General features: G+C 41.8%; 1 protein-coding gene across 3 annotated transcripts in view; it reads left to right on the forward strand.

The window, feature by feature from the left end:
• Positions 1 to 22,224, forward strand: part of PLCE1 (phospholipase C epsilon 1) — a 135,140-nt gene that overhangs the window by 56,590 nt on the left and 56,326 nt on the right. For all 3 annotated transcript variants that reach the window (XM_081189545.1, XM_081189544.1, XM_081189546.1), the window contains exons 3-4: positions 3,069 to 3,348; positions 14,093 to 14,409. In XM_081189545.1, the coding sequence (XP_081045671.1) occupies positions 3,069 to 3,348; positions 14,093 to 14,409 (597 nt within the window). The remainder of the gene's footprint in view (positions 1 to 3,068; positions 3,349 to 14,092; positions 14,410 to 22,224) is intronic.

A 22,224-nucleotide genomic window follows, 5' to 3' on the forward strand; every position in this document is an offset into this window, starting at 1 on the left:
GTGCCTTTTCCTGACACGTTTTAAGATCTTCCTCTGCCTTCTATACCCCTGAAAGTGAGGTGGAATGTGACTGGATTTAGTGCTTTCCTCTTTTTTTGGTAGTGGCACACCAGCTTGGGAATGCCCTTCCCAGGATGGCTTTCCTTGTCCTGAATCTGTTGTCTTTTCAACCCCAGCTGAACTACACACTTTTATTTCTCTGGGTCTTTTGTTTTATTGAGGTGTTTAGTTTGGTTCTGATTTTATTTCCATGGTTTTACCTTTTAAAATGATGATTTTATGATTTGTTCTATTTTCTTTTAAAACCATATGCCACATTGAGCATTTAGATTGGTTGGCATCTGTCTGTCTTGGGAGACAATGGAGTGCACCTTTGGGGGTGAAGTCAAACTGTTGGAAGCTTGCAGCGCCAGCTGTGGCTGTGGAGACCGATAAGGGAGAGACATTTTTTGTTGCAGCTGGGGCAGATGAAGGCGTCCAGTCATGCTGTTCCAGATACACCATGGCATTTCTTCTCTCTGTGCTCCTCCCAGCAGTCATTCCTCCTCATTTGAATGGGGCTGGGACAAGAGCAAGAGCTAGATCAGAAGGGAGGAATTGAATACAGTCCATGGGCTGGATCTTTCCCTCTATCCACAGGTCATTGTGGGGTCACTATGTTGTCATATGTGACCCTGTTTTCTTTTGCCCACATGGTTTCAAACTATAGTGGGAAAGGCTCAGCATTTTTTAGACACCACCAACAATAATGTCATATTTGCAAAGCCAAGACCCTTTGCAAGTGCTGCTGTGGTCATCAATGCTTGCAAAGGCATGGGTTTGGAAGCACCAACAGTCACAGCACAGGGCTTGTCGCAAGTCACAGAGCTTTGCAGGAGCCACCTATCAGCTGACTGGCAGGCCCTGCAAACACTGTAGGAGCTGCGTCACACCTGATGTCACAATGCTTGCAGGGATGGAGGATCAATTGCTATGGTCTGCCCTTAAAGGCTGATGAATCCAGAAGGTTCCCTGAGGTCTCTGGGGGCTTTTCCTACAGGTTTAGCTGGCCATTTTGTGGAAGCTCTAGTCACAGTCAGGGATAGGGTTAGTCCGTTGGTGCAATCCTCCTGAAACATCTTTGACCCAATTGTAAAGTCAGCTGCCTGATATTCTGGAAAGCTGATGACAACTGGGCTACAGTGCAGAGAGTGGAAAGGGAATAGGGAAAACTTGTAATGAGTGCTACCAGAGACAAATAAAAAACAATTATAGGGATTCCATGGTGATTGTGGCAATGAAAAAGAAACTTACTTCCCTGCCAGCAGAACACTTCTGAGCAATGAAGAAAGTTTTGTATAAAGGTCTAGAGATAACCAAGTGTTAAGAGTCCTCAGAGGATCACTGCGACCAGTTTTCATTGCATTTTGCAGATCAATCATTCATGTTGGCTCCAACTTGGATGCCACAGTTTTGGCAGAGTCAGAGATGGATGTAGGCATGGGTGTAGTTTGTGCAGCCTTACGATGTGGACAAGCTGCTTGGAGCCTTCAGCTTGTTCTCTTAATTCTTTTTCTTATACCTGTATGGCTGTGCTATACTGAAAAGAAGTAAGTGAAATAGAAGTGTTTAGAACTACTTTTCTTATTATTGTGATTACTTTGTATGTAGTTCTAAATTATTTAAAATGTTGGGGGCCACCATGGGAAAATGTTGTTCCTCTACAATTGACTTATGAAACAAAATTAAATAATATGAAAATACAGTGGTGTAAATTTTAGAAAGTAGATGAGTTCTGATGTGGTTATTCAAAGGTTTCCAAATCCATGTCACTAGTCCACCCCTATATATTATCTTGTAGTAATTAAGGATATGATTAATTCTTCTGGTTGACCAGAGACCTTACTTTCTGCTCTGCAGAAAAAAGGATAATCTTTAAAGGTCAGGTTGTCTCAACCTTATGTGTCACAAGTGCTGTCTTCCGGCTTACTAAATAACAGTATCTAGGGGTGACTTTGCAAATACATTCTGAATTATTTATTTTATAAAGAATGAAGGGTCTTGTGGCTCCTTGAAGACTAAAAATATATACGGTATACTGTGGGCTTTAGTGGGCCACAGCCCATTTAAACAAAATACACAAAATGCTACCCTTAGTTGGCAGATCAATTCTGTCCGTCAGACAATGGAAGGAAGCAGGGCTTACAGAAATTGTTGACTTTATACATTAACAAATGCACTAATTATCAGTTCTTGAAATATACCATAAATGATATTTTATATAAACCAGTATGTTGAAATGCACAAGTTGAAGGAATAGCACTCCTCTGTTGTGAAACCCTTCTATCGGAAGTGATTTAGGATTTTAGGTTTTGTTTTTTAAGCCTAGAGTTTTTGAGACACTAGGAGGAGTTCAGGCCTCTAGATTCAACAAGAGCGTGATGTGTCATTTTAGAGACTACACCCATAAAAACGCCCAGTGCCATTAAGTCCCATGACAGCTAGCTGTGTTAAAAAGGACAAAACAAGTGGCCATTCATTCAAGTCCCCAGAATCCTGTCGCTAAAATCATTTACCTGGCTTGTTACTTAGTCAATGTGAAGCCCTTCCTCAGATCCCTGCACAGGTTTCCTGTTCCCTCCTGCACTCTTCCAAACTCCTTGTCGCTACTTTCAGAAGTCTCCACAGGTCTGTCACATCCTGTTTTTCTGTTCTTACCTCTTGTAACCTCCACTCCTCCTACTCGACTCCTCTCAGCATCTCACAGGTATGTTCAGAGAGACTACTTCCTCAAAAACAACTCTATCTGTTCTCTCCTGATGTTTGTTTATGCTGGGATTTTTTCCCTTCCACCACTTCTCCCTTTCTTCAAATCCTCCTTTAAAACCCACCATTTGCTACAGAGAGACCACCTCAGTCTGTTGTTTCTGCAACAATTCTTTTCATTTAATTTCATTTACAGCCGTGATCAGATAACCTTTGATTCAAATAACGTTTTAGTGCAATACATAAGATCAGCATTTTAATAGATTATTTGTTCTTCTACCAAGTGTTAAATTAATTTCTCTCTCTCTTTTTGTATTTCACAGATCTTCAAGTCAGTAAAAGGAACAGAAGACTCTTCAGAATATTTTTGCTACCCTTTGAGGGAACCAACACCTCTACACCATGCAGATTGGTGCTGCAGAGGCAACGGCCCTTGCGTAACACCATGTTTTCAAAGAGCTCCTGAATACCGTGCTACTTTACGCAGGACTTCCCTTTCCAATTTTATCACTGGAGCTCTACTAGAAGCAACCACGTCACTGGGAGCTAGAAGTGGTACTCTAAATATTTTAGGAGGATCAACTGGAAAGACCATGCTAAAAGGTAATTAAAGGAGGTTAAATCATCTTTGACAGTGTGGCAATGGGGGGCTCCTACGGCCTCAAGTTCTTCTCCAAATTGGAGATGATAAACGTATTGGATTGATTGTATGCTATCCCCAAGTTCTAAGAATTCAAAATAACATTGTATATATTTAAATAAATTCATGTGTGTTAAATCAGTGGGTCAGATCCGGACTTAGTCATGCTTAGAGTAATCCCATTGATTTCAATGAGTCTACTCTTAATCAGTAGATCCAAAGTTTTTATTTCACTTACATGGGAGCCAAAGGCTTTCACATTCCAGAATTAAGATTGTATAATTCTCTGCTTACAAAGATTCTACTTTTTTTGTAGTTTTATTTTATTTTAATTGGACACGTGAAGTGGGTTTTTTTTTGGGGGGGACAAGAACTGCTCAGAACACTAGCATAAGCATTGCATGCAAAGGCTGAGTTGACATAATCAGATAATTTCCATTGATTACCGTTTAGCAGGCAGCTTGATTTTGGTTTTTTGCTTTTATGCTCTGCAGTCAGTTCCTTAATGACCCCAAACGTATTGCACATGCATTAAGCTAAAAGTCCATGGGTGAACTATCCTGGTTTCTATATAGGGCAAGTCATGCCATTGCATTGTTGAGTAGGTTAGAAGTGCGTAGATGTACATCTAGAATTTCTTGCTTTTAAAGGATTGTAAAACACTTTAGATTATAATGTCAACACACCACTATATAAAGATACTGTGTTTCAAATATGCTTACATTAGGTGAAGTAGTGGGGTTAGAGCAGGCCTTAATGAGTTTGGAGTTAAAGAACAGAGCAGGTCATAACTGTTTTGGATACACTCAAAATATATTTCTGTCTCTGTATCAAATAGCCAAGATTGTTTATGTTCCTGAATGTTAACGGGTCTTTTGTCAAAAGATTTATAAAAACAGGGATCAAATAAATACATTTTCCATTTTTAGTGCATAGATTGTTAACAGGAAGCTGTGATGGATAAATATTGTTATATTTAAGTACCTCTGTTGTAGATGGCTGAATGCATTGATGTGCAAAATGACCTAGATATACTTTGCTCTTCACCCTTTTTTTGTGGAAGAAATATGTAGCTTACTAAGGCTTGAACTACAGATTACATGGCTAAGCTATGTTTCCATACCTTGACTGCAGCTTTTGCATTGCAAAGGAGGTTGTAAGGAGGCAATCTGTGGGGGAAACTGCACCTTCTCTCCCCCACCCTCCTGCCATGATTTTGCAGGTCTAGAACCCTGGAAGTGCCAGAGAGGCAGGGGAATTGTTAAGCCATCCTTTCCTGCTGTTCATTGCACACAAATTGCCCCCCTTCTGACAGCAGATAAGCAGGATCTGGGCTCTGGCAACATGACTGTCATCTGTTTCTGAGCTTCTATCTGCCCTTCCGTTTCACTTTCCATATTCAAATCTCCTTCTTAATATTGGCTCTACAAATCTATGATTCTACGACCTCAAACATCTATCATGCACTTGTTAAGCGCATTAAAAAATGGAAGATATAACTTAATAAATATTTCTTATGTAGTGATATGCTTGTTTGCTGTTTCCTAACCTTATGATCAAAGGAGGTGATTATCTCTTTCTAGATATGGGGATAATCTGATAAGGAGGGAAATCAGGCTCCAAACTGCTGCATTCAGGGCAGCATATCATTTATTTCAGTATTTTGGGGTGGCTGGCTTCAATCATCACTTTCTGTTACTTCCATTTTAATGGCTACTAATTCCTCGGTGTTCTCATTTGTTTTCCAGCCATGCTCATAACTATTTCCGGTGTGCTCCTGAATGGAGGAATGGATATATGCACACAACTATTTGCATGAATGCCCTGTCAGTACTTAATTGGTGTAATAGAATCAACAAATTAGAAAGGGAACACCTACTAGTATGAATGGAAAAGACTGAAGTTGCTTCTTATATACAGATTCAAATATGTGCAGATGTGCACTCCTCTGGTCTAATTCCAAAGGGGGGTAGGAATGCATTAACAGTTAAATAATATCCTATGTGGACAAGCCCTAAAATTAATGATGTATTGTGTGAACCTCTGCAACTCTCCTTTATGAGACTTTATGTTCATCTTCATATGTTTTTAAAGCTTTTTTTCATAAACCAATAATGGAATACTTGATAAAACAACTCTGCACTCATGGAAAATAGCTGCCTTTTTTCAAACACAGAAATAACATTATGAATGCTGATTTAAACCAATTTACCAGTATGTATTAGATGTGAAGTAATTATTTTGACTGAGGGTTGGATAAGATGTGTCCAGTGGTGAACAGCCAGAGATGGTGGAAGCTGTAATTAAGCAACATATTGAGGTCTACAGGTTAGGACACCCCCAGCTTAGAAAAATTATATTACCTGTATGTTAAGATCAATTTAGTATTATTGATTACAAGGTGTGCACTTCCAAGACATGCTCTGGAGCACAATCCTATACATGTTTACTCAGAAGTATGTCCCATTTAATTCAGTGACTTACTCCCAGGTAAGTGGATACTCTATAAGATGCAGCCTAAGTCCCATTGATTTCCATGAGATGTCAGTGTTCTTATTTTGTGTGTGTGACTAAGACGCTAATCTGACACACACTTACTTGGGAGTAGCCTCATTCTAGTAACTGGAGCATGCTTCTGATTGGGCATGTATATACAATCGTACTGTCAAACAGGTTTACAAATACTTTGACTTGGATTTCTTGTAGATTGGATTGCTACTCTTAGTAGGAATGTCTTCCTGTCCTTAAATGTAAAATACCTCCCGTTGGATTCTTAGCGTTTCAGTTTTTATCTGGGAAGTGGGTAACCTGACCTTTCCGCATGTCTTCTTTGTGGCTTAAACAAAGCATGCTAGTTGTGCATTTTGACAGTTCGTAGTTTCAGACTGAGCAGCTGTTCCTGACAGCTAGGACAAACAAGTGCAGTGTGTGATATTCTTCTGCTTTTGAAAGTATCGGTCCTTCTGGAATTTTAGAAGGAAATCAAAAGAGCAACTCTGTTTACTGGTAAGCTTAATGTTCCTATGGCCTATAAGCTGCTGACTTTTAAATTTAAAATGAAAAAAATTAATGTTTCTGAGATGGAGATAAGAAGAGGTTGTTTTTATTGTCATGTACTGTGACCTGTGTACAGGTTTCCATTACTAACCATGGAAAGGAACACCTGATATATAGATACAGTATTTGCTTTTTCTTAGTTGTCTATTAGCGAATTCATGGTTTTCTGATCACAGCCTTTATGCTTAAACAACAAGCAAACCTGTGACACTTGCACCTAATATAGGTAAACATTGACATGCATGAGCCTAAACATTCCTCTACTGTAAGTGTAATGTTGTTTAGCCATTTTCTACGGGTGTCGCTAACTCTCATTGGATGTTTCGTTCAGAAAATCAAGCTAACTGATAAAACATGTTCTCTCTGCTAACAAACAAATGTTATTTGGAATAATTTGCAAGTATTTAATCCCAGGGGCTGACTTATACAGTTGCAGTTGACTTCAAAACTAGGGAAGGGTGATTTTGTCAATTTCAGTTTGTTTTTCTGATCTAAACTTCAGTTCTCCATGTTTCCATATCAATTTGCAAATTCTTTTTCTAAGAAGTTCTCATATAAATCCTTCACCATTTTAGCATGAATTTCTCCTAATATGCACATTTTTTTCCTGTGCAGTTTTGCCCAGCATATACATTTGCAAGCAATTTTCTCTAATATAATGCATTTTATGCACACTTTACTATGTATATGCATTTTGGTACATATTACATGGTCGGAGAACAACATTGCAATATTCAGAGAACTGCAAATTTGAAAGCTTCAGTTTCAGTCCACATATGGTTTCAGGAAGTGAGAATTGGATATATTTGCCTTAAGTATGAACTGAATCAAATTTCTCTCTATTTCACACTGCTACAATTCTTAGTGACACATTTCCATTCCCTTAATATCTTGTTTGTTGCGGTGTGGGCACAAATGTTAACATTTGTGAGTAATGCAAGCCTTAAGAATAATGGGTTTAGATATCACTTGACGCATTCCTTCTGTTACAATCGCTGCCCAGTTCAGATGTTCCCAGTCCTTCAAGTCATGTTTCAAGGTAGTCTCATGGAGCCACAAATTATCCCACATGCCGGATAATTTCTGTTTGGCTCTAACCATAATTTGCTCCATTTGGACATCATTGGTTATGTAAGCTGTGGAAGGGGAAAGGGAAGGGAAGCAGGAGTGAATGGGGGAAGATCTGATCCTGCAGCATGTTCTTGAACATCCACACCATGCCCTGGAGGATCAGGATCAGGATGACTGTATTGAGTCACTAAGCTCAATTACATAGCTGTTGTATTACAGAATTACTGGCACTGTCTTTGGGATTCCAGAAAGATGGCTAATAATAGCTGTCCGGTTTCAATACTTGAATGGCATGATATAATACTTATATAATATCACAAACAGATGTCATTGTGATAGGAGATCATAAAAGTTAGGATAATTTTAATTGCCCTGTGGTTTGTGATAGTTTTTCACATTTGTGTGCACAGGAAACATCATCTTAAATGTGAAAGCTAAATGCTATTTATTATTTTCTTTTCACTAGTGCAATAATAATCTTAGTAGTAACCTACTTCCATTAGAAACATTTGAAAACATTTTATTGTATGTTTACTCTATTTAAACTTTGTGAATTGCCCTGATAATTTTATATTGGAAGGCAGTATAAAAATCTGATAAATAAAACAAAATTAAAGCATTTTGTTTTCCAGTAAAATAGTCCCCACATCATTTGAAATGCCAATATAATATTCCACTTTACTCAGCGGGGGCAAGCTCACATTGCGTATTACATTGCTTGTAATGGTGCCCCAACATTTTTCTTAAAGTAAAATAACATTATGAGAAGAGGATGTACAGGAGAAATGTGGTAGAGGAGTCTGTCCAAACCCACTGTTTCTCTGCTTCAAGTGCCGCATGCAACAAGCATTTATTTACCCTTGCAGGATTCAGAATGAGTATTAGTCAAACTTCTTCAGTATAAAAGTTTTGATTCCATTCAAGGAATAGACCTAAATCAGCAGTGAACAGATCCGAGGAAGCAGGAACAAAACAAGGAAGAGCTTGTGGGCCTGCAGCCATTTAAATGCGACTAAACCATGCCAGATTGGCTGGCTGGGGGGCATGATGGGGGCCCAGGACTCCAGTGACACAGGGGGCCTGGCCATGCCCCCCCCCGTGAGTGTGGGAAGCGATTCCCGCTCACAATCCTTCCCCTCTGGGAAGAGGAGATGCTCTGTAAACAGAAGCACTGCTGAATTAATAAGGAAGTTGTAACTCTCCCTTCCCACTCATTCCGTTTTGTGGAACACCTTGCAAACGACAGAAAATCACCAACTACTGAAAATTACCTTTGTTTTGGCACTGATGAAGTCAGTAAAATTAACAAAAGGAAGCTACACTGTTTGGTTTCTGTACAACAGCCTCTTAAAATACACCATGCACATGCAGAGCAGGCACACGTTTGTGGTTGTTCCAAATTGGTGCCATGACAAAGGAAATAGGTTGTTCCAAATTGGTGCCATGGCCAAGGAAATAGGTGGTGGAGAAGAGACAACAGAAGTTAGTAGAAAAAGCTAGTGGAAATAGTTTTTTGGGAAGGGAGACTTCAATTCCTAAATTTGTTTTGTATGTTCAAAGACTTGAAGCAGGTAGAACACACCTTCATCTAGTTAGTTCTTTTTGAGTGATATATATTGACTGGCTGTGGGACCAGATCTTGAATTCTAGCCCTGGTGAGCCCCTGGACTGATGTACTCTCCGCATCCTGTTAGGAGATGAACAAAAATTCAGGATATAAGGATGAAGTTGCTGGAGGGTGGGGTGTTCAGCTTTCTGCATCCTAGAGCCCCATAGAAACAGAGACACTGTTGAAACAGATACACAATTATTATTAACATTAATTTTTGGTGAGGTAAGTTGTTGCAGCACCTTTCAGAACACCTTATAAATCAGAGTTGACTAATCTCCAGTTTAGGGGTCATAACCGTAAGCCAATGCCAAGTGACCTTCAAAGAAAGTGCAGGATTGCCTTTCCAGCTTTGTATTATATCACTAAGTTTTCCCAAGATGTTTTGTTCATATAATAGGCACTATATCACATCATTTATAAAATGGGGTCACAAAACAATTTAGCAAAGCAATTTTCAACTCTGCAGGAAGAGCCTGACTTTTACCATTACTTGTTTTTTTAGAGTGCGATTGCTATTACCACACTGCTGTGCCTCATTATCTCTGACTGTTATATTGAGCAATTTTTAAATAATTGAAAAATGTTAAATCGGGGTCACAATTCTACAAGCTTCATCTGCACTGCTTTGGTTTAAAATTAGAAGCAATTATGTCGAGAACATCTAGGTTAGAGTTATTATAGCAGGCAACAATGCTGAAACCAAAGTTCCGGTTAAATATACTAGCTTTCTGAAAATGCTATTACAATTTCTTGAAATGTCCAACTCTCATGATCTGAAACGTGTGACCAATTTACTTCACTAAATACAATGGTAACACATGGTGATGTGTTCAGGGTGAAAAGAAAAGAAAAAACAACCATTGATGAACTAGATTTTTTAATGTAAAGATTGTAAGAAATAGCGAATTCCTCTGTTGATATATAGAGCAGCCTTTGCCAATCTGGCTGGTATTCACCAGATGTTTTGGACTACAAGACTCCATCAACGCCAGCCAGCAACTGGAGGCCACCAGCCAAGTTTATGAAGGCTAATGTATAGGAATAAGTAAAACTCTGATATGCAGTCATTATTAGCGAACACAGTCATGAAGTAGGAGGGGAAATGACAGAACAGAGATGCAGTATTGAGAACCTAGCTTACAATAAAAAAGACAAGAAAAATGAAAAAAAAAAATCTTGGCTCACACTCCCTTGTGTGTTTTTAAAAAATTCCCAGGCTTTCATACAGAGGGAAACTTATATAAATTACATACAAATTCTCCAGCCACAAAAATGACAAGAGAGCTGAACTAAAGAATGAGGCCAGCCAAAAAAGGGTTTTTTTAATCCTCCATTGTGCCTTTTTTTTGGGGGGGGGGTGTAACTAGCAATTATAAGCCTGAGACACATTCATCCTATGGGATTTCTCAGATAACATGATAATGTGTAAGTTATGTGGATACTTTAAAAAGGCAAGGACATTAAACCATTGCTTTCTGACTGAGGGTTAGGCAAGCATGGACTAATTGCAACTTGCTGGCCGACTGATTCAGAACAGTCCAAGCGACAACTTATCTGAGGTACATTTTCTTTGTTTTTAGATGGCATGATTAGACCTAAGAGTTAGTTATGAGAGCAAATATCCCTCCCTCCCTACAGTCCTCACTTGAGAGAAGTTATTTTATAGTGTATCAGACTGGAACAACCTGTTTGTCCCCAGTATGTCTATGCAGACTTGACTAACATTAAAAACAAGCAAAATCCTGGCTTTCTTAATACAAAACATCAGGCTGTTCTTGGAGAGATTACTTTCTTATGCATTTCATTCAGAATTAGTCTTTTTAAATCTTTGCACAGCCTGCAAAGCATAAGTATTTTTTTAAAAAAAAATTTGCAGTAGCACCTTGAAGAAACATAACTTTAAAGCATGAAAATGAAAGGTGGTGTACCCTCAGTTCTGCTGGCATGCCAGGACAGTGTCCTCTCCTCTGGCAACTGTGGAACTGATTTGGAGGGCATGTTGTGGGTTGGAGGAGATGAGAGTCTATAGCATGCACAGAAGTCCATTGTACCAGCAGAGCTATAGCACTGGGTTCCAGCAACAAAGCTTGCTTTTCTCATATTTTCAACTGATTAATACAGTGTCTTGTTAATGATAAACATTGCAGATTGTGAGAAGTATAAAGGAAGATCTTACTGGAAGATTTAGGCAGACAAATCAGATGTGGCATAGAACAATTCAGGGAAGAATAGTGTTACAAGGCCATGAACCCATATCTTACAGGTATATCACTAGTATTAGGATCTTTACTGGACAGTTTTGTAAAATAGACTATATTGCAGTGAACCAAATTACCTTATTGGTGTTGCGGAATTCAGCAATGACCCAGAAAAGTCAATATGAGTGTGCTTGGTTTGGAGAATTAACAAAAGTCACACAGTTTGTATAAGTTGAATGCTTATTTATAAAATTAGCTTAAAAGAAAAATGAAGGGCTTTACAGCTTGACATGCAAATATGAAAGTATGTAATGCAAAACTTATGAGCAGTGTCAAGAGGCAAGTGAGATTTGAAAAATAAGAGAGGCAGAAAAAGTCATAGCAGCTAAAGAGCACAGAAATTGTAGCTAGCCTTTATCAAAACCAACCAAGATTTCACAAAGTTGGGAGCAAGATGTTGAGCAACAATGTAGAAAAAGCTATGGATGATGTGGTTGCCAAAATGGAGTGCAGAATTAATTCGTTATGAAAATGTCATTAGATTAGCCCCTCTAGATACCCTAAATACAGGTGTGTGTGTTTTTTGGGGGGGGTATCATTTAAGCATGATGATGGTTTCTCAGTGACTGTGAGCATTTATCTTGAGCCCGTGGCACAAGTGGTACCGGTTAGTTGTATGGGTACCACTTTGGTGAAGGACATTGGTTGCCTCCAATTTAGTTTTTCAACCAGAAATGTTCCTATTGTAAAAGCAAACACTAATCCTTTAAATAGAAGCAGCCATAATACAGATTAAAAGGCCTATTATAAAATAAAAGCCTAGGGGGAACAACCGGTGTTCTAGGTCTGTCTAGTGGTCTAGATGAGGGCAGAGGATTCTAGTGAAGTTCAGATGTGGCCTGACACCAATACTGTAGAGCCCTTTAGCTTGCTTCTGTGAGCTGCTGTGCAAGCTCTTGTCTAAACTTGCAATGAGACAGGCATATAACCACTTCCAATGTTATGATTTTCATCACAGGAATGAATTGAAGGTGCAGTCGTGTGAGGACAAGGAGTACCATTTGGAGACCAAGATAAAAGCTTTGTTTTCAAAGATCTTCAGAATTCTTTGGCCTGTTTGTTCTCAAACTGTAGAGTTTTGATTTTGTCCTCACAACGTGTGAGGTAAGAGAGGCTGAGAGAGAGAGAGTGATTTGCTCAGGAGGAAGGATTTCAATAGGTTTGTTACTGAGGAAGACTTTGGAACAAGCTAAACCTGTGCGAAAGGAATAGGCTGCACTTGAATCGAATGGAATTAATTGAAAGCAAGCAGAAAAGGGAAAGTTAGGAGTGTTAAATCCACACCAGCCTGCAAGAGATCATTTTCAGAGGCCCTCCTTTGGGTTGAGAAGGTGGATAATCTTGCAATAATCAAACATGAATGTGAGTGAGCTGTGCTGCAGCTTGCTTGCTTGTTTACCAGGCAAGCCAGTTAGCATACCTGTGCTAGTGACCTTGATCAACACCGATATTTTTTTTAAGTACTGGCAACATAAACGGTAGTACTCTTTTTGAACACAATACTTATTTGACAGTGATTTCCTATTTGGAGTTCCCATTACATCAGATGTGCTGAGTTGTGTATTCCATTGAACTCTGTCTTATTGAGATGATGATGGTAGCCATTAAAATTCATTGTTATGTTTCCTATTTTGTCTCCCTACCTATATTGCTTTCCATTGCATGATTCTGTGCATCTGGGAGTGGGGGTATGTCTTATTGTAGTATGTTTCATGGTAGTAACTTTATAAGTACACAAGCAAATAAATTGTAAAAGGAAGAATGATTGACTTAGCTTCTCAGAGCCACAGTCTCATACACTGCTGTACAAAAATTCTGTTAGTTTCACTATGCAGATTTACTAAGGAAAAATTCAGCCATCTCAGTTCACCAAGCCTAATTTTTGGGTTGAGCACACAGAACCCCAGCTATTTACTTTGTGTTCTTCACTGTAGTTTCCTGTTCACTTTGGAATAACTTTACTCACATTCCCCTATTATTCTGATGATGTCATATTGTGGTGTGTTTGTGAGCTTCCTTGACAAAGAAGTGGGGGAATCTTCACTTGGTGCTTCAGAGTGACTGAGTAAATATCAATTATTTATGCCACTTGAGAGTTATCCTAGAGCACAACAAAAACAAAAAACCTTCCATTTCTGAAGCAGATACAATTATTTTACTGCCCATCTGAAAGTAAGTTCATATTGCTGTTGCAGACATTATAGTTGAACTTACTGTTTGACAGCCTTCATATATGACAGGCATAGGCAAACTCCGGCTCTCCAGATGTTTTGGGACCACAATTCCCATCATCCCTGACCACTGTCCTGTTAGCTAGGGATGATGGGAGTTGTAGTCCCAAAACATGTGGAGGGCCGGAGTTTGCCTATGCCTGATGTATGAAATAGCTGGCAACAGCCATCAATTGGTGAGCTGCCATGATTGCTACATTAGCAGGTGTTAAAGTGGTTCATCATCCATAGACTGATGCTGTCTACTTGAAAGTGTAATTTGCCTGTGTTACAGGAAATTTTATGGAGCTGTATTGGAGGACAATGATGTACAGATACTGAAAACGGAACTTCGGGTGCTATCCACTTGTAATAATAGAATATTTAATATTTTAAAAACCCCCACAAAATATGTCATGCATTTATTGTGAAATTCTGGTTAATAGGTGGAAAGAGGAAATCTACCTCTTTTAAAATTTTGTATTTTCTTTATTTTTAGAACGACAATTGAGTTCATCTATGGCTGGATCAAATGCCCTTGCTTCCACTGTAGCTGGTGTCAGTAAAGAACTTGTAGAACTTCAACACCTCATTCAGTTTCCAGAGGAGGTTGCTAGTATTCTGACTGAGCAGGAGCAGGATCTCTACAGAAAAGTACTGCCAATCGACTACCTCTGCTTCTTAACCAGAGATTTGGGGAATGCTGAATGCCAGAGCAAACTATCAACTCTTAAGGCTTCTATTTCTGCAACTCTTCTTTCTGCCCCAAATGAGGAACACAATGCTGTTGAAGATTTGGTGACAAGATTCAACGAGGTAGGGTGAGGATTTTGATTACATACGCACATGGTTGGTTTTCTTTTATGTTGTTTGTGGAGTGGGTAAAGGGTACATTTTTTCAGTATTTGAGAGGAACCTGGGCATAGGGCCTACTGATGGGGCCCTTAACCTTTGACAAGAACTGGCAGGTTTACTAGCTGGTGGCAGCAGTGACTGGGTTTAGCAGCGATTTCTATTTCCTCCTAATGTATTGCGCTCCTAATGTATTGTGGCAACGCTCCTAATGTATTGTGGCACTGAGGGTGCCATTTTGTTTTCCACAGTGCCCTACAGCAACACTGTGTGATGGGCATTCTGAGAAATTCAAATGTTGGCTAGATCCGGCTGCCAGCTCCGCTCTGAGTGCTGATCTAGAACTGGGGACCTGTCGTCTGCCTGAGCATGTTGCGTGCTGCCATCAGGGCCTAGTGGTTTTAATAAATTAGTTTATTTGGTTTCTTATAAACTCATGCTCTTGTGGAAAGCAGCCATGTTGCTTAATTCTCTGAACTGTTTTGTTGCAGGCTAAACATGATCTTCTTAGTGGTCTGCATGCAGCATTATGAAACGGGGGGTATCTAGATTACATTAACAGCTCACATGTATTTATCCATAATCCGCAGAAAACAAATTAAGCACTTTCATATGCTGTGATTGTTCTTCAAGAAGCTGCGCTGTTTTTCTAAGTAGTTTTCTGGTGCAGCAAAGCTTAGCCCAGTTTCTTTTTCTCAATTATTTTTCAAGGAGATGCTTAATTGCTTTGAGTGTGACAGAGGGCCTCCTGTACCACTGCAGTGGTATAACTTAACTGTGTTGAGCAGGTGTCATGATGGCGTTCTGTTGCGACAGAGACTCTTTGCTTTGTTAAGTCAACAGTAGCGAGCGCTGCTGTACTAAAGTTTTGTGAATAACAGATATCTTAATCATTGATTTGTTATTTGGTAGCCACTTTCCCCAGTTTTAATGAGAAAAGCTTAGAGTGAGAGAGTAAGAGATGAGGGTAGAACACAAAACCCTTGAAGGATCATAACTCACCTTCAGACACTGCAGGAGTTTCCATCATTTGTATGTGTGAGTCATCTGCATTTCCAGCTGGCAATATTCTTTTGAATAGTGTCTAAAAGGGATACCTGCATGGGAGACATGTTCAGTGTCCTTTTGTATGCATGACCTCTTTTTTTTTTTGCTGAGACATTTATGTTACCTCTCATCCGCCACAGCAGCTACTGTAACTTTCCATGAGAAGATTAAGCAAAGCAAAATAAGAAGGGGCAAAGCATCAAAACGACATGGGGAGGGAAATGAAATTTAATACTGTAGCAATAGCAACACTGTAGTAAAATGCCCAAAGTAGTTCTTTAAAGACTTTTGAGGGCACAAAAATACACCTTTCCTAGCAAGGCAACATTTTTCCTTATAAGGCAACTTGGGAGAGATGTTGCTTTACTGGGAAATCCTGAAGAAAGTCTTTATTGAAATGCATTTGGCATTTTACCATTTGATTAAATTTCATATTTTTCCTGTATATTTTTGAGGCTTTGCCTCTTTTTTTCTTCCTCCCCCCTCCACCCCCTGCTTGTTCCTTCTGTTTTGTGATCTCCCCCATTTTTCTCTTGTGTTGTTTCCACAATCAAAAGCATCTCATACCACTGTCTCCGGTTTGTTCAAAGGAGAACAACATTCCCGTTGCTCTAAATATCAGTTTGGAGATGATCCATTCATCACAAAAACCACTCGGTCAATTATACGAGGGGAACATGTTAAAACCATAAAATCAGAAACACTATAGATCTTTTCTTTGAAGTCTTTGTTTTTAGTTTTTATTTAGTTTTTATTTTTGCTTTGGTAGCCTTGTACTCTGAAGTGAAAGATACGTGCTAATGTGTTCAGAGTTCAGTAGAGCTTTGGGTACTATTCTGAAATAAGGCATTCCTTTTCATCTTAACAACCTCTGATTCGTTTAAAATATGGGACACTTGCCAACTTGGGAGAAAGGTGGGATATAAATATATTAAATAGTAGCAGCAGCAGCAATGCTGTACAGTGGTACCTCGGGTTAAGTACTTAATTCATTCCGGAGGTCTGTTCTTAACCTGAAACTGTTCTTAACCTGAAGCACCACTTTAGCTAATGGGGCCTGCTGTGCTGCTGCTGCACAATTTCTGTTCTCATCCTGAAGCAAAGTTCTTAACCTGAGGCAATATTTCTGGGTTAGCGGAGTCTGTAACCTGAAGCGTATGTAACCTGAAGCGTATGTAACCAGAGGTACCACTGTATATATATTGGCAAATGTTGACTTGAAAACTCCACCACTTTTAACAGTTCATAGGGGCGTGGAAATTTGATTTTAAAGGTTCTGCTATATTAAGGCCTTTGTTTTCACATATTACTTTTAAGATAAAGTAATTTTCATAGGAAAAAAGGAAGGTGCCTTTTACAAAGTCAGACCATTTATCTCAGTATTGTTTAGACTGTGTACTGAATAGCAGCTGCTCTCGAAGACTGGGGAAATTGTTGGTCCTACTTGGAGAGGCCAGCAATTGAACCATCAACGTTCTGCAAGAAAAGCAGGTCCTCTGCCACTGACCTATGGTCCTTTCTTACTGAGCTATGGACTCCCCCTATATGGTTTGCAATATCTAAGGGTTGTCCATTCATATAGTGAAACTTCACCTCTGTCTTCTCTCCTCATGCATCTGGATCCTCTGGATCAGATTTGGGGGTGTTGTGAGAGACATGTTGAGGGGGAGAGGAGGCAAATTCCTGTTGCTCTGACAGAAGTTATTCCACTCACGCAATGACTTACCGTATTTATCGCTCTATAACACGCACCCAACCATAACACGCACATAGTTTTTAGAGGAGGAAAATCCGTAGGCATGCCACCCATAGGCATTCCCTCCATAACACGCACAGACATTTCCCCTTACTTTCTAGGAGGAAAAAAGTGAGTGTTATGGTGCAAAAAATACGGTAGTTGGATTCAACCCTAAGAACCCTGGAAATGGTACTCATTTGTTGCTTCACACAATACAGTACTTAGCTAAGGCAAGGCTAGGACTCGAACCAATGGCTTCAAGTTACAAGAAAGGACATTTCGACTAAACACGTGGAAAGAAATTCTGACAGTAAGAGCTGTTTGTCAGCGGAACGGTCTCCCTCAGGAATTTGTGTGCTCTCCTTCCCTGGAGGTTTTTAAGCAGTGTTTAGATGGCCGTCTGTCATGGATGCTTTAGCTGAGATTCTAAGCTTATTGCATTGAGACTTCAGTTAATGCAGTAGAAACTTTTTATTTCTATTTATATACTAGATAGTGAAATGTGCTTTTGCTAAATGTAATTTACAATTTTGGGGGAAATTTGATATATCAATTCTTTACATTATTTACAATATTAGCTGCATGTTCAATATGTTTGTCATACATACTCCGTTAGCAACAGGGATTTTCTGTCCATCGCTGTTTATCTATTTGAAAGAAAATTCCTACAGAAAGAGTCATGCTTTGGTTGGCGAAAACCAGTAACTGCTTGCTGACTTCTGGCATTGCCTGCAAAAATAATTCACTATATTTATATTGTGGGAGCCAGAATGAATTTTTAGATGACAGACTCTTGATACTTAGTGGGAGACAACTATTTCATACCATTGTCCTTTTTTTCCACTGCGCAATTATTGCATGCAAATGGCATATCATGTAACACTGCTTTTTCATAAATTTTTGATAAATGCTAGTGCTAATTGATATTACTTAATAGTTTTTGCTTCCTGACAAAGGCATTTCATGTTTAATGTAGTTACCCATTCATTTCAGAGGGCTGTCCCTTGGGGTAGAATTTTTAACCAAATTAGTCAGTATAATGCTCTAAACCTCAATTATGGCTGACCAAGAAATTCAGAAAGAAAATACTGCATGGCATTTTTTTATATCCTGTGCAGCTGTCTTACAAATTGTATGCTTTTGTACAGAAAAAAAGGATAACTGGTTATCTCCAGGAGCAAATGGCATACATTTCTTTCCAGTTTTTACTGATAGCTTCATATATTTAACTACTAGAAACCTGAAGGCTAACCATTCTGTCAGTACACGTTACCAATTTTAGACTACCGTATTTTTCGCCCCATAAGACGCACTTTTTCCCCTCCAAAAATGAAGGGAAAATCTGGGTGCGTCTTATGGGGCGAATGCAGGCTTTCGCTGAAGCTTGGAGAGCGAGAGGGGTCGGTGCGCACCGACCCCTCTCGCTCTCCAGGCTTCAGGAAGATATCCGCAGCCTAGGCAGCCCTGTGGGAGGTCCCACAGGGCTGCCTAGGCTGCGGATAGCAGCCTGCTTCTCGGAGCGTCGGGCGCCCTGAAGGCAGAGCGCCCGACGCTTCGGGAACCATTCCGCAGCCCAGGCAGCCCTGTGGGAGGTCCCACAGGGCTGCCTAGGCTGCGGATAGCAGCCTGCTTCTCGGAGCGTCGGGCGCCCTGAAAGCAGAGCGCCCGACGCTTCGGGAACCATTCCGCAGCCCAGGCAGCCCTGTGGGAGGTCCCACAGGGCTGCCTAGGCTGCGGATAGCAGCCTGCTTCTCGGAGCGTCGGGCGCCCTGAAAGCAGAGCGCCCGAGGCTTCGGGAACCATTCCGCAGCCCAGGCAGCCCTGTGGGAGGTCCCACAGGGCTGCCTAGGCTGCGGATAGCAGCCTGCTTCTCGGAGCGTCGGGCGCCCTGAAGGCAGAGCGCCCGAGGCTTCGGGAACCATTCCGCAGCCCAGGCAGCCCTGTGGGAGGTCCCACAGGGCTGCCTAGGCTGCGGATAGCAGCCTGCTTCTCGGAGCGTCGGGCGCCCTGAAGGCAGAGCGCCCGACGCTTCGGGAACCATTCCGCAGCCCAGGCAGCCCTGTGGGAGGTCCCACAGGGCTGCCTAGGCTGCGGATAGCAGCCTGCTTCTCGGAGCGTCGGGCGCCCTGAAAGCAGAGCGCCCGACGCTTCGGGAACCATTCCGCAGCCCAGGCAGCCCTGTGGGAGGTCCCACAGGGCTGCCTAGGCTGCGGATAGCAGCCTGCTTCTCGGAGCGTCGGGCGCCCTGAAGGCAGAGCGCCCGAGGCTTCGGGAACCATTCCGCAGCCCAGGCAGCCCTGTGGGAGGTCCCACAGGGCTGCCTAGGCTGCGGATAGCAGCCTGCTTCTCGGAGCGTCGGGCGCCCTGAAGGCAGAGCGCCCGAGGCTTCGGGAACCATTCCGCAGCCCAGGCAGCCCTGTGGGAGGTCCCACAGGGCTGCCTAGGCTGCGGATAGCAGCCTGCTTCTCGGAGCGTCGGGCGCCCTGAAGGCAGAGCGCCCGAGGCTTCGGGAACCATTCCGCAGCCCAGGCAGCCCTGTGGGAGGTCCCACAGGGCTGCCTAGGCTGCGGATAGCAGCCTGCTTCTCGGAGCGTCGGGCGCCCTGAAAGCAGAGCGCCCGACGCTTCGGGAACCATTCCGCAGCCCAGGCAGCCCTGTGGGAGGTCCCACAGGGCTGCCTAGGCTGCGGATAGCAGCCTGCTTCTCGGAGCGTCGGGCGCCCTGAAGGCAGAGCGCCCGAGGCTTCGGGAACCATTCCGCAGCCCAGGCAGCCCTGTGGGAGGTCCCACAGGGCTGCCTAGGCTGCGGATAGCAGCCTGCTTCTCGGAGCGTCGGGCGCCCTGAAGGCAGAGCGCCTGACGCTTCGGGAACCATTCCGCAGCCCAGGCAGCCCTGTGGGAGGACCCGCAGGGATGTCTAGGCTGTTCCTTGAGCCACTTGCCGGGGCTTTATGGGGAAAACCCTGGCTTCCCCCTTCAGCCCCGACACTGGCCGACAAACTAAGCCGGGGCTGGCTGCTTCCCGGGGCTGTAATTCAAGCAAATTGAAAGCTGCTTACACTCTGCTAGATTAACAGTGTGCCGGAAGGATCGGGACTGCCCCTTCCGCCCCTCCCTCATCTTATTGTGCCGGGAAATTCCCGCCATTTCCTCCTTTTGCTCTGGTTGCACGAGGCAAGGCAGCTGCCCTCCACAGACACCCAGAAATGTAAGATCTCCCTCACTCTTCTTTCACTCCCTCCCTCTTCCAACTTAAAAATATGGGGGGGGGGCAGTTAAGCCCCACCTCACAGACAATTCAGCCTTTCTCAAACTGTGGGTCCCCAGATGTTGCGGAACTACAACTCCCATCGCCCCAGGTAGCAAGGCCAGAGCTCAGGGAAGATGAGTTGAGGAATGATAGGAGTTATAGCCCAGCAACATCTGGGGACCCACAGGTTGAGCTCTCCCTTTCCCTTCCTTCCCTCCCTCCCTCTTCCAACTTAAAAATATTGGGGGGGGGGCAGTTAAGCGCTCAATGATAAACGTTGGAGATACTGTCCTGTACGTTACTGACAGTTCCTTACCACTGTATTTTCTTGCAGAAAACCTCCCCCATTCTGATAAGGATGATAAAGCAGAAAAGACTAGCATATAAGATTCCTTTTAAACTAGAAGTAGTAAAATATGCTAGGGAGCATGGAAACAGAGCAGCGGAGAGACATTTTGGGTCACCTCCAACTGAAAAAATGATAAGAGAGTGGAGGAAACAGGAGGATCAGCTGCAAAAAGCAGAAAAAAGTAAGCACACTTTTCGTGGATGTGCTGCAAAGTGGCCACAGATGGACATTGCCATGAAAGAATGGATCACAAGTCAGCGGAAAAATGGCTTCGCAGTCTCTACAAAAATGATAATATATGAAGCCAAACGGATTGCTTTAGAGAAAGGCATTCATGACTTTACTGGCTCACCATCATGGTGCTACAGATTTATGAAGCGATGTGGCCTTGCTATGCGCACCAAAACTAGAACCGCACAAAAAATGCCGGAGGAATATGAATCTAAGATTATGTCTTTTCATAACTTTGTAATTGATGCTAGGAAGAGAAATGGATTTGAAATTGGCCAGATTGGGAATATGGATGAAGTCCCTCTAACCTTTGATGTGCCATCAAATAGGACTGTTGATCGGAAAGGTGCCAAAACTATCGCCGTGAAAACCTCTGGACATGAGAAAACCCATTACACGGTTGTGTTGTCTTGCTGTGCAGATGGCACCAAATTGCCACCCATGTTAATTTTCAAAAGGAAAACATTTCCAAAAGAAGTGATTCCACGAGGAGTTGTTGTACATGTTCATGAGAAAGGATGGATGGACGAAAATGGAATGAGAGTATGGGTTGAAAAAGTGTGGTCCAAACGTCCTGGAGGGCTTTTGAAAAAACCTGCCTTATTAGTACTTGACCAGTTTAGAGCACATATTAGCAAAACTACAAAAAAGCGCTTTAAAGAAGCGAAGACTCATCTAGCTGTAATTCCTGGAGGTCTTACCAGCCAGCTGCAACCTCTCGATGTTTCCATCAACAAGCCATTTAAGATCTTTATGCGAGAAGAGTGGAACAAATGGATGGCTGCTGGTAATCATGATCTAACACCCACTGGACGAATGAAGAGGCCCACTATCACTCAAGTTTGTGAATGGGTGAAAACATCATGGCACTCGGTGAAGGAGGAAATCGTTGTCCGGTCATTCAAAAAATGTGGCATTAGCAATGCTTTGGATGGAAACGAAGATGATATTTTACATGAAGATAGCGAAGAAAGTGATGTCAGTGACTGTGAGCAACTGAGCTTCATAAATTCTGACTCTAGCAGTGATGAGTTCTTGGGGTTCACAGAAGACTAGAAGAGTACTCAAACCTTAAAGTCTCTCTTCATTTGTTAATGACAGTGATGATGGTTCTTAATGCCACTGTTGACTGCTGTTCACTTTACATGGCTGTATTATGATTCTG

This window comes from Podarcis bocagei, assembly GCF_964188305.1.
Source record: "Podarcis bocagei genome assembly, chromosome: 4".
NCBI classification, from domain to species: domain Eukaryota; kingdom Metazoa; phylum Chordata; class Lepidosauria; order Squamata; family Lacertidae; genus Podarcis; species Podarcis bocagei.